Source organism: Dicentrarchus labrax, unplaced genomic scaffold (genome assembly GCF_905237075.1).
Source record: "Dicentrarchus labrax unplaced genomic scaffold, dlabrax2021, whole genome shotgun sequence".
NCBI classification, from domain to species: Eukaryota; Metazoa; Chordata; class Actinopteri; family Moronidae; genus Dicentrarchus; species Dicentrarchus labrax.
In genome coordinates this window covers 2,091,121-2,103,371 of record NW_026136718.1, presented here as the reverse complement: position 1 = coordinate 2,103,371, position 12,251 = coordinate 2,091,121, and the positions used below count along the sequence as shown (strand labels likewise).

Sequence of the window (12,251 nt, the reverse complement as noted above, 5' to 3'; positions counted from 1 at the left end):
AAGTCTCATTAAAGTAATGAAGAACTGACTAACTGCTAATGGAGCTGCAGTCCTTTAGTTTTGATTATGCTCTCCTTTTGTATAAATTATAAACTTTTTATTTTATTTTATTATCTTGTTGTTGTTAGTTTTCCACTCTTCTAACTGTTCAGATTATGTTTGTCTGTTACTGTTCTTTAATTTATTGTCTTCCTTTTTCTAAACAACAATTAAAATAAATAAATAGAAATGGAACAGTAATTGTTTCAGCTTGATTTATGTGTTTGGTTGTAAACAGATTGTTAATCTCAATGAGGCTTTCTTGAACAAGGGGTTAATTAAATTAAATCTTCATCAATAAAGGCACTAATTAAATGAAACTACACATTTATACCACAGTTTTTTTGCCCCCAAAACTTCATGGGATTAGGGATTAGTGTCTTCAAAGGAGAGACTCGTGGGAAGGTCAGAGGTCAATGGATCCCTTTGAAAATGGCCATTAGTTTCGCCTCTTCCCGACATGCTAGCCTACAGAGCCCGCTGCAGGCCTAGCCCCGCCCCCTCTGGACACGCCCCTGAATACAGAACTTACCTCCAGAGCTCGGTCTCTCTCCTTGATACGCTGGCGGAGTTTCTGAAGCAGAGAGTCTCTCTTCTCCTTCGGATCCTCCAGCAGCTCACAGTCCTGAGAGGAAACACAGTCAGTGTGTGTGTGTGTGTGTGTGTGTGTGTGTGTGTGTGTGTGTGTGTGTGTGTGTGTGCGCGCGCACTGTCAGCCTGTGCTTCTTCAAGAGCCATGTTTGTTTCTTTAGACATTATTTTTGGGGGATGCCTTTATTTGATAATAGCAGCTGTAGAGAGAGAGGGGAAGAGACCAGGCGCCCCAGCGGGGGAGTTTTGAAGGTCTGCTTGAGGTTTCTGTCTCTTAAAGGGAAGTTCTTCCTTGCCGCTGTCGCCAAGTGCTTGCTCATGACGGGATTTGTCGGATGTATGAATAATTTAATAAGGAGCTGGAACTGAAAGTGTCCTGAGTGTCCTGCTATAGAAATAAAATTGAAGTGTGTGTGAGGTGGGGCCTGGGTGGAGCTCAGTGTGGACACATCTGTCAAAGTCGAGTCCTTTAATGGAACAATAAGTTTAAAAATGAGCACGTTAGAGGAAGTTAAGAGAGATTGCAGAATAATCTGGAGCTATGAGTCACTACAGGTCAGCCGGTCCTCGCAGCGGTTGGCAGACGGACGTCAGCCTGTTGCACTTCCACATTCAGCTGTGGGGTTTCTGTTTGTATGAGCAGTGCACATTCCTGTGTGTGAGTGTTTGTAAGTGCTGGTGCAGCCTGGGAGGAGCTGTTTACTGTACACAGTGTGAGTGACCTCTGACCTCTATCAGCTGCTCTTTGGACAGCAGGGACGTCCTCAGCTTTCTGATGGTCTTCTCTCTCTCCTCGTCCCGCCTCTGCCTCTCCCTCTCACGCTCACTCAGCTGCTCCTCTCTCTCCTGCAGGGATGATCGAGCCTTCTCCAGAGCCAGCTGCAGGTCCTGAACATCACACACACACAACCACACACACGTTAACAGGAAGAACCGGGATGTGAGGGGATCTCTCAGGGAACACAGAGAAAAAGAGTCCCTCACCTGGTTGTGTCTCTCTGTGTCCCTCCTGTGCTGCAGCGCCCCCTGCAGGTCTTTCTCCAGCCTCTGCAGGGCTCGGCTCAGGTCCTCCTGCGTCCTGGCCGCCTGATGCTGCGCCCGCTGACCGGCCTGCAGCTCCAGCTGAGCCTGGAAGAGAGACGCCTGCAGAGCCAGGACCTCACCCTGACCTCGAATACTCTCTGCACCGGACACCTGCAGGTAACAGCCAGAGAGGGACAGACACAGGAGGAAAACGTAGCTCAGTGTTGAACACTTCTGATGTGAGATCCTGGTGGAGGGAGTGGATGTGAGGACGAACCTGCAGCTGCTGCAGCTGGTTGCGGTTGGCGAGCTCTTTGAGTGAACACAGCATCTTATTCTGTTCCTCAATCACCCGATACAGCTCTGCAGCCTGCACACACACAGACACACACACACACACACACACACACACACACACACACACACACACACACTGTTTAATAAAGAAACTGTGCATTCTTTGTCTATTTTCGGTTTTGACACTGCTGTCGTTTTCCTGTCTAAATGTATTCTTTCCTGTTTATTTCTGCCTGCCCTCATTTGTTCACTCTTCCTTCCTGTCTGTCTGTCTGTCTGTCTGTCTGTCTGTCTGCCTGCCTGCCTGTCTGCCTGCCTGTACCTGTGCCTCCTTGGAGTTCACGGTATCAGTGATGTTCTGGATGTTTCTCTCCTGTCGCTGGGCTTCCTCCTGGGCCGAACGCAGCTCCAACTCCATCTCACCGAGGCGCTCCTGCAGCTTCTACACACACACACACACACACACACACACACACACACACACACACACACACACACACACACACACAGAGTTGCCTCAGTATACAACATTAGCTTAGCATTAGAGCTTGTGTGAAAGCAGATTCAGATGGATGAAGTGTAGGTCTGGAGGTGGGAGGAGGAGGAGGGTTGTGTTTGTACCTGGTTCCTGGTCTCGCTCTCTCTGATCTTGGCCTGGAGCGAGTGGACCTGGTCCTGGGCCTTCTGCAGCTCACCGACACACTGACCTGCAGCGCTCTCGTACTGGCTGAGCTGACCCTGCTGCTCATCAATCAGCCTCTGAAAGACACACAGACACACCAGAGGTCAACTAACAACGGCAACATGCAGCTCTGCACTGTAGGCAGCAGCTGGACGAACATAGAAGATATTAAAGCTCAAACAGTTTGTAAAGTCTGATTATTCGGGGCATAAAACTGAAGACTTGTATATTGTGACAGCCACTTGTTGCTTACATAAGTAATCAAATCAAAATCTAATTAAAAACAACGATTACATCAGCTTTTATGTATCTAAAATAACAGCAGAGGTCAGTCGGTGGTGGAAAGATGGAAACGTTCTCTCTGCAGCTGTTGAGTGTGTGATTGAGCGAAAGTGGAAAGTGATGTCAGTTCACTGCTGGATGACTTCCTGGGTAAGCAGCTGTTGCCACGGCAGCGTGTTGTTGACTTCCTTGTTTTTGTTTTTATTATCTGTGTAACGCTGTGATGTCACTCCACTCTACAGCTGCTACAGCCGCCGCCCAAAACTGTCCAACTGTAGGACAGTGAAAGGAAACACAGCTAACATAGAACTTTTGTTGCAGGTTTAAAATCAGAGGTGTGGCAGATTTTTGGCTTCGCTCAGTCAGAAAATAAGAAGATTACAGACGAGAGATATGAGGCTGTTTTCTGTAGCTGACAGGATCGTATTATCAGTTTCACAGTTTATCTTTAGTTTTATTTAAAAGTAAAGAGAATATATATTGTATATTTTTCTTTAGGTCATTATTTGTTTTCAATCTCATTTTGTTGAAAAGAATCAGGAGAAAATCGTACCGTGAACCGAGTATCATGAGTTGAGTTTATCGTTACATAGTCGTCGCCATGGCAGTTCGTCGGAGCCAGCGGAGGCGACGTTGTGAGCTGATGACGCCTCTCTGCTTTCAGTCTCTGTAGACAAACTCTTTTGACCAATCTCTCTCACTGAGACATCCAATTAAGTTATTTATTGCTGCTGTTTCTGCATGATGAGGAGGTTTCAGGTCCTGAAATAGAGCTCTGACAGAAAGGTCAGCACTAAATGGAGCCTTTTACTTCACTAGACTCTCGCTTTAAATACTCTTTATGAGCGTCTAAATGGCCTGAGTGTAAATTTCCTCATTCATACCAGAGAGAGGTCTGTTGTACCGCCTGGTTCAGATACATTGCTGTATAACAGACCAGCTTATAATAGACTGTCTTGTCTCCTGGCACACTGAACCACATTCACACTAATCATTAACATAACAATAGAAGTTATGAAACTGGATCACGGAGAGCAAACTGAGCCTTCGCGCGGTCAGACGGCTGAGGGCGCTTGGAGACTGTTCCCATGGCAACGGAAGCGTTGCTAGGATACCGACGAGGACGAGCATGTATGCTCCCCCCGAGAGGGTAATCAAGGCTGCGGTGGTGAAGGAGATGAGTGAGACAGAATATCCAGAGAGATTTGACCTCGTTCAGGAGCACAAAGCTCTAAGTTTGTTTGTTTGCATCAGTTGGATCAGATTTGTTTGTCTGTATTTTTCAGACTTTCATTGAACATCTAGGTTTTAAACCAGGTCACGTGTCCCTCAGACATCCAGAAGTTGCCCCGTTTTAGCTTGATAATTAGACCGAAATGCATTTTTGTTTGTTGGTGGTGATTCAGAGGTCTAGAACCAGGGCAGTTCTGTTTCCTGCTGCAAAGGGACACTGTCAGCTGCCCAGTTCAGACCAAAGAGTCGTGACAAGATGAGTTGAAACTTGTAACTACTCACAACGGCAACGTTCTGAAAACCAGCCTGTTTACAGCAAAGCAACAAGATTGAGGCGGTGTATCGTCTCCACAGCAACAACTCACTGTACTTACTGCTACTACTACTGGAGCATTATTTAGCCCCCTTCCCAACATGCTACCATGATATGGTTGGTACCGGTGGATGCGTTAGGTCATCTAGTTTCATATGATATGTGCTATCTTCACTCAGGCTTTAAAACTCAGCCTGCTACAGCCTCTGAAAGACAGAGTGGAAGAGGTAAGGATCAGCTGACTTTGGTTGAGCTGAGACGGGTCAGTTCTCTGCAACGATATAAAACTCATCTCTTCATGAATCTTTGGTCTGAACTGGGCTTCACAGTTAACAGGTCCCCTCACTTCAGATTCTAGTGATTTAATACCACTCCTCAATAAAGTTGGGGGACAAATCGAAGCTGCAGAGGTCGGGAAAACCTGACTTCTGGTTCCTTGCAGTAGTCGATAGTCTGAATCCTACTTACAGCCTCCTTGTTTTAACTGTCCTGCTTATATGAAAGCTACAAAATCTACACTGACTCAGCTACAGGGAGGTCAGAGGTCATCCAGTAACCAGGCTGCAGATCTACCTGCTGAAAGCGGAACGGACCACACTGAACATAATCATCCAGCCACTGCTCCTCCATCTCTGCCAGCTCCACCTGCAGCTCCAGCTGGGGACACGGGGTCACGACCTCCGGTATAGGTTGGTGGGGGTACAGCTCGCAGTCCGCTGCCCCTCCACAGGGTGACCTCAGCCGGATGGGAAGGTGCAGCGACAGGCCTTGCTCCAGTTTGGCTTTGACCAAAACTGGGAGCTTGCTGCCCCTTCGAGGCTTCACTGGCCGGTACTCCCATCCCCGGAGGAGGCTCAGCATCGTGTCAAGCCCAGGGAGAGCCCATTGAATGTCCCTTCTCGCTTGAGCTTCCTCTGGATCTTTCTCCGGTTCCGTTTCTTCTCTTTCTTTGTGGTTCGCAGGAGAGCAACTCATGTCCACGGCTGTGTCGAGAGATTCTACAGACGACGCCGGGCTGGTACTTGTCCGGTCACACATGGTCTTATCAGTGTCCAACCTAGCTGAAGAGGACTCAAAGGAGACAGCAGTAGCCTCAGATACTCCAGAAGCTGTGGCGGGTTCCTCGACCCCCAGAGTGGCTGTTGAGTAGCGAGTAGATGGACCGCAGGATGTGCTCCTACGCCCAATCTTGCGAGGCACCTTACACACCGCCTCGTAGTCAGAATCAGCAACACGGAGAGCCGCACAACCCCTGCACCGCCTCGGCTTCTGGCCAGGAAGAGAGTCTGCTCCTGGGCACTGGAGGAGGTGGTGGTGATGGGTGTGGTGGTCCAGGGTGGCGTCCTCCTTATCGGCCCAGGATTCATACACAGAGTAAGTCAGATCATCCTGGATCATATCTGAGTATCTTACTTCCTGAAGGGCAGACAGATCCACGACAGGAGAGTCTTCTGTCTCCGCCTCAGTCCCAACCACCTCCACAGCCAACCCGGGCGGAGCCGCGTTCCCATCCTCTGCGTTGTTCTTCCGGTACAGGCCTCCGATACACTGCCTCAGCCGGTCTTTCTCCAGCAGCAGCTTGTGGAGGCGCTCCAGAGATAGCGCCTCCACGCGGGCGATGACCGTGTCGAAGCGGTACATGCGGTCCAGCATGAAGGTGCACTTGGAGCAGGCGAACTCCCCGCGGCCGTCCCGCGTCAGCTCGTGGCCCAGAGCGTGGGACAGCAGCACCTGCAGGTTGATCTTGGCCGCCGGGTGGAAAATCCATCGCCGCTGGTTGCCGCAGAGCTCGCGGGCGCAGATCCTGCACGCCTCCTTCATCTTCACCACGTCCAGCATCACAGCAGGTAGTGGCGCTTAAAAGACGGTTTTCTTTTGACGCATGGAAAAGGTCTGAAATCACAACCGCTCAGAGAGACGTTAAATTGTAGATTTTTTGGCTGGACTTTGGTACAGCAGGTGTGGAGCTAATGTCTTTTCAGGTGTGTCCGGAAAAATAGTTTCTTTCATCCAAACTTTGAAGAGTCGACTTCACTTATTTGAACATTTGGGAAACGTTATAATTACATCAAAAGTCTTGTACAGAGGTGCTTTGACGTGTTTTTGTCCCTCTTAAGCCTCCGTCCTTCGTATTCCAGTGTCAACTTCTCCTCTGAAGTTTAAGCTTCATGTATTTCAGACGCTTTTATAATAAATTGTGATGCATGTAGCAAAGTTTTTAGCCAATTTTTTTTACAATAAAATTACAAAAATAGCATTTTTTTTAAAATAATCCTTTAAAAATCGAAGGCAACTTGTTCCAGTGAGAATAAAATCTAAATTTTTGGAGAAACAAGGAAGTGAGTTTGGTGACAACGATTGGTCAAAATTTCAAGGTCGTGCAGAATCTACGGTTAAATTAACTTCCTGGAGGGACTCATAAACAGACCTTGTGGTGAGATTGTTTTGCTGCTTCCAGATACAAAAATATCATCTTTAAATAATTTAAACTGTTTGTTGAACTACAATCTCACTGATTTCATTTTAATTGATTTATTGGCCTTTTCAGCAGCTTTACTCAGTGAAGTGAAATCAGTGAACTCTGATCACTGTAATCCTCAGACGGAGCCGTGAAGGTGAGGATGAGGATGAGGATGATGATGATGAAGATGGAGGATGGAGGTCAGAGGAGGAAGTCGCTTCAGCATCCTTCAAGTTTTCAGAAGATCCAGAAAGTCTCGTCGGATCTCGTTGACATGACAACGAGATCTTCAGATTTGCAGTCGGAGCGGATGTGAGAGGATCAGTGTTTCACTTCCTCGGTGGTCTGATCGATCCGGGTCCGTCTTTGTCCTCAGAGTCCTCCGGTTGTCGGATCGATCCGGATGTCTCTCTCTCTTTTTAAATCAGTGACGTGTGTGTGTGTGTGTGTGTGTGTGTGTGTGTGTGTGTGTGTGTGTGTGTGTGACAGCATCTCCCCGCTGCAGCAGCACCGAACCTCCGCGGCTCACAGTCCGACACGAACGCGGAAAAATAACGGATCTCTGCTCGTCGACGGTTCTGGATGTTTAGTGGGTTCACCGGAGACGGTTCCGGGGCTCCGGGGTCTCCCGTCTGGGTCCGATCCGCACCGGCAGCGGAGGATGGAGGGAGAGGCGGACTGTCAGACCTCCTCGAGCCGCTTTCAGGACGAAACAACGGGGCGATGGTGACAGAGACCAAAGATCGCCGATATCTGAGAGGATGTCTCACTCCGCGGCGTTAAATAGTCCCGTCTGGGGGAAAAGTGGGCTTTTAAATCTATTATTTTATTACCTCATAGTCCTGTTAATATTCCACATATGTAACTTATTTTAGGAAATGCTGATTAATAAGTTGAATCACATCAGGATATAAGGATTGTAGGACTGTACTTTACTCGACTTGACTTTATACTTTCAGAGAGAAATACTGAACTTTTTACTTAATTATATTTATTGAAGAGCTATAGTTACTTTAACAAACTAATATTTTACACAAATACATATAATCACTTTATAAAATATGATCCATTGTTCAGATTAAATCAGCAAAAGTACAAGAAGTAGTTAAAGTTAACGCCACTTTGACCAACTTTAACATTAAAGTACTCCTTAAATATTAACACATCACTAATAATGAAATAATATTGACATTGTATTGCTAAGACTTCTGTTGCTTCTTTCATATACATATTTTCTATATATTGTTACATACTGTACTAAAATATACATATTTTTTATTTATTTCTATTTTTGAAATTTGAACACTTCTTCCTGCACTGGAAACAACTAAACCAACCAAAAGAAGAAACCACCCTGAATGTGTAATAATAATAAATATAAAAACATGTGTAACTGAACATTAACTAAATACTGAGATGGAACTGAGTCTGTAAATGAATCTGATAAAACATTTTCAATCTTCGGGTCCTTTCTGATACGTTTGGTTTGTGGAAGTGAGGTTTGAATTTACTCCTCCGCAAGGCTCCAAAACATTTCATTAACCCGTTTATTATTATTTATTTAAGTACTTATTGTATGTGTTTGTATTATTTTGAATAACCTGTAGGCTGCGGTGTGTGTTTGTTGTTCATGTGTTTTGTTAATAAAGTTTAAAAAGTGGATGCTCCTCAGGTTGCAAACAAGATAAAGAGTTAAATCACACTGAGAGGACGGAGGATCTGCATTAATGTTTTCTGTCTCACACATCAGTGCAGGAGTGAGACCTCCTGCAGCTGTTTGGACTGAACCATTTTACAGGAAACAGGGGGGGTCGCTGTACAGTACACGTACAGATATACGCAGGCTCATATTCTATTTTATTATATATAGTGTATATATTTTATATTTTATTATATATAGTGTATATATTTTATATTTTATTATATATAGTGTATATATTTTATATTTTATTGTATTTAATTCTGTTTCTCTACTCTTTGCTCTACATCCGTCTTTGCTGCTGCTGCCTATTCCTATTTCCCTTACAGGGATCAATAAAGGAACATCTTATCTTAAACAGCATCTATTTACTTTAAATTTGTAGTTTTTTTATTTTTATTAATCATCATAACAAACTTAACTTTGAATCACATTTTGTGCCTTTAAGATGATGAAATCCACAAAACAACTGTCTGAAAATTTGTATCAAAACTTAAATCAGTTTTCTAATTATTAGATTATGCAAAATAAATTCTATTAGCTTAAGATTTACTTTTGTGTTTTATCTTTGTTTGTTTTTTGTTCTATATCTTATTTTGGTCATTTTTTATTTAATTTTTATTTATATTCTAAGGTTTTCTTCTGTTATTGACCCATATAGTTTAGTTGTCTGGGGGTTACTTTATTTGAATCCTTTTAAGGTATGTATTTAATGTTATGCTTGTGGTGGTTAGGGTTATGATAGGAGAACAAATCTGTGAAGAATCAGGTTCCTCTGGCTCGTTTTATCGCTCCGTCTGGTGTTTGCAAGAAGCCGAGAAAGACTCAAAGACGCTGCTCAACAATGAACTATCTTTCTCAGCTCTGATTGGTTGTTGTCGTTCAGGATTTTTCCGGATTCTTGTAAATGTCATTAGGAGCACTAAGAGGAACCAGAGGAACCTGATTGTTTCACAGATTATCTGTCTCATGTTCTACTGTCAGGATATAGAGAAGTTTTTTAATGACCTGCTGCAGCTTTAATATCAAAACATCGTGTGACAACCCTTCTATAAGAGAATATAAAACATTTTCCTTTTGCACAGAGCTGTTTGGAGTCAGTGTGTGTGTCTGTGTGCAGGGTGTGAACTGTTTTCCATCAGGTTCATTAAATTCTCTAAGTTGTCAGCGTGGAATGAGTTCATGCCTTTCCCAGGGGCACCCGGTCCTGGTCCGGCCTTCACATGTATGTCACACAATGAGGGGAGGGAGGGAGGGAGGCAGGGAGGGGAGCAGGCTCGTGTCAATGAATCACATGACCCTTTAGCAGCAGCTCTCAGAAAGCTGATGTCATTTTCTAGAGACACTTTTAGGCTCTTTTTCCCACAGACACTCGAGTCTTCATCCGTCTTTCATTACCGCAGCAGGATGGATGTGCTGTTGATACGACTGTTGTCACTGTGATTTGTTTTCCTGTGTGTGTGTGTGTGTGGGGGGGGGCACTCTTCTGGCCCTGACTCTGTCTACATTTGTCACCCTGCAAGCCTCTGGAGACACGACACCCAAACACTGATCGTCTGGAATGAGGCACGCAATCAAAAATCAATTAATCCTAATCAGAGATAAGTGCCAAACACTGCTGACAGACTTCAGCCGCTGTTTATTTTTCTCAGAGTGGCAGAAAGTGTGACAGCGGTGAGTTAACGGCGAGGTGTCTCTGCTGATTTTCTCCCCCTCAGACGTCTCACTTGTTGGTGTGCAGAGTAAACATCTGACTCCCTCTGAGCTCCGCAGCCGCCTCATGAAGCGGGTCAGTGTGTGCACAGAGCGGCCGGCAGACAGCGAGCTGATTGTAATTATAACTGGCGTCAGTGAGGAAGCTGAGGCTAAATTAGCAGCGCTGTACTGTAACGTGTGAGATGACTCCGCAGTGACCCTGATTCCCTGAGAGACGCTGTGTGACCTGATATTAGAGAGAGAAACACATGCAGGGGTGAGGTGAGGGCAGGACACCCGCTTTAGACGGTACCCAGGTGGGATTACCATCCAGGCAATGTGGGCATCTGGAGGGCCTCAGAACTTCAGGGCCCCCAAAGCTCCACGCTTACTGTGTGTCGGCTGGGTTGTGATGACTGCATTCAAATGTTATAATCGAAATGTAAACTCACTTGTTTTTAATGAATATAGTTATATTTCTAGACTGTCCTGTTTATCTTACAGTTTTTTCTGTATTTTTAAAATGGAAATATAAATAAAATTACAAAGATATCCTGTGAATTTACATTAACTTAAAATACATTTGTAAATTTATGATTTTTTTTGCAGATATTTAGTTTCAAGTACATCTATTGATTCAACTGTTAAATTCAAGTTTAATACTAAAATAATGTAAAATTAGTGACATTAATAGTAAAAAAAAGTATTTGTTGTGTAATTTTAAAAGGATTTGTTTGTTGAAGTTTTCACAACAAAAATGTTGAAAAATACGGTTTTTATCAGTGAAAACACCAATAATTACTGTAATTTCACGGATAATAACTTTTATTACAGTTCTATAACTTTTAAAAATCTAATAATAACAGCACTCTTCTGTAAATTTAAAGCTGATTATTTGTATTATAGCAGTGTTTAAGCACCAGTATGTTTGTGGCGCTGTAGCCCTGTTTAGTTTCCTTTATTTAATTAACTGTTTCTAGAATAAAATCAATCTTCAGTCACCCTGACCTGGAAAAAGTCATTCACTGTAACTCCCTCCTCTCTGGCTTCTAACTAACAGACGCCATCACACACACACACACACACACACACACACACACACACACACACACACACACACAGCGCTCAGTCCGACCCCGAGCTACGTAGCAGAAATGTCGACCCTTTACGAGCCAGTTCGCTGCCTTAGATCTAAAGATGACCCTGCTTTCGTCATCAGGACCCGTCAGCTGCCTGAGGAGGTCCAATCAGCACAATCAGTGACTTTTAAACCGCTTCCTAAAACCCATTTTTATAGACTACAGACTTATTTTCATTTTATTTTAAGGTTTCCGTTCTTCTTTTTATTGTATTTTGGTATCTTTATTTTTATATTTAATTCCATTTTGTGCAACGATCACTGACACTTTCTAAACTCTGATTCAAAAGGTTCTATATGAATACAGTTGTTATTATTTTTAATAGAGTGTGAGATGGACTGTGAGGAGCTCAGTGGTACGTGCAGTGTAGATTCGCCACCACTAGGTGGAGCTACCTCTCTATGACCTGAGAGGAGGAATGACTTCATAAGGAGTGATTCACCACCAGCAAAGCAAGGAAACATTATATCTGTGTTTGTGTTGTGAGTGTGTACTGGACACATTTACAGTTCCTACCTGCATCTGTGCGTGGACTCGGCGCTCGCCATCACCCTGTGGGCGAAGAAAGCACAACCAGAAATTAACTCTAATCAACAAGAAGGATGAATTTAGTGTTTTGTGTGAGACTGAATCCGTTCCTGGATTCTTATTTATCAGGCACAGTGTTTATTAGAAGCGAATATCAATGATCTGGTTGAGTGAGTGCTGGTGTTACACTGACAGTAATCATTAGAACAACCATACAGAGACTGTCCCAGTCAACACAAACATGTTTTCATCTTCATGCTGCAGCTTTT

The 12,251-nt window shown here is 44.2% G+C and overlaps 1 protein-coding gene across 1 annotated transcript in view; it reads right to left on the bottom strand.

The window, feature by feature from the left end:
- Nucleotides 1–12,251, bottom strand: part of pde4dip (phosphodiesterase 4D interacting protein) — a 94,567-nt gene that overhangs the window by 31,518 nt on the left and 50,798 nt on the right. Inside the window, exons 9-15 of the mRNA XM_051375727.1 lie at nucleotides 11,971–12,006; nucleotides 2,572–2,709; nucleotides 2,273–2,392; nucleotides 1,937–2,023; nucleotides 1,615–1,830; nucleotides 1,360–1,518; nucleotides 572–664 (exon numbers count right to left, since the gene is read on the bottom strand). Of these exons, the coding sequence (XP_051231687.1) occupies nucleotides 572–664; nucleotides 1,360–1,518; nucleotides 1,615–1,830; nucleotides 1,937–2,023; nucleotides 2,273–2,392; nucleotides 2,572–2,709; nucleotides 11,971–12,006 (849 nt within the window). The remainder of the gene's footprint in view (nucleotides 1–571; nucleotides 665–1,359; nucleotides 1,519–1,614; nucleotides 1,831–1,936; nucleotides 2,024–2,272; nucleotides 2,393–2,571; nucleotides 2,710–11,970; nucleotides 12,007–12,251) is intronic.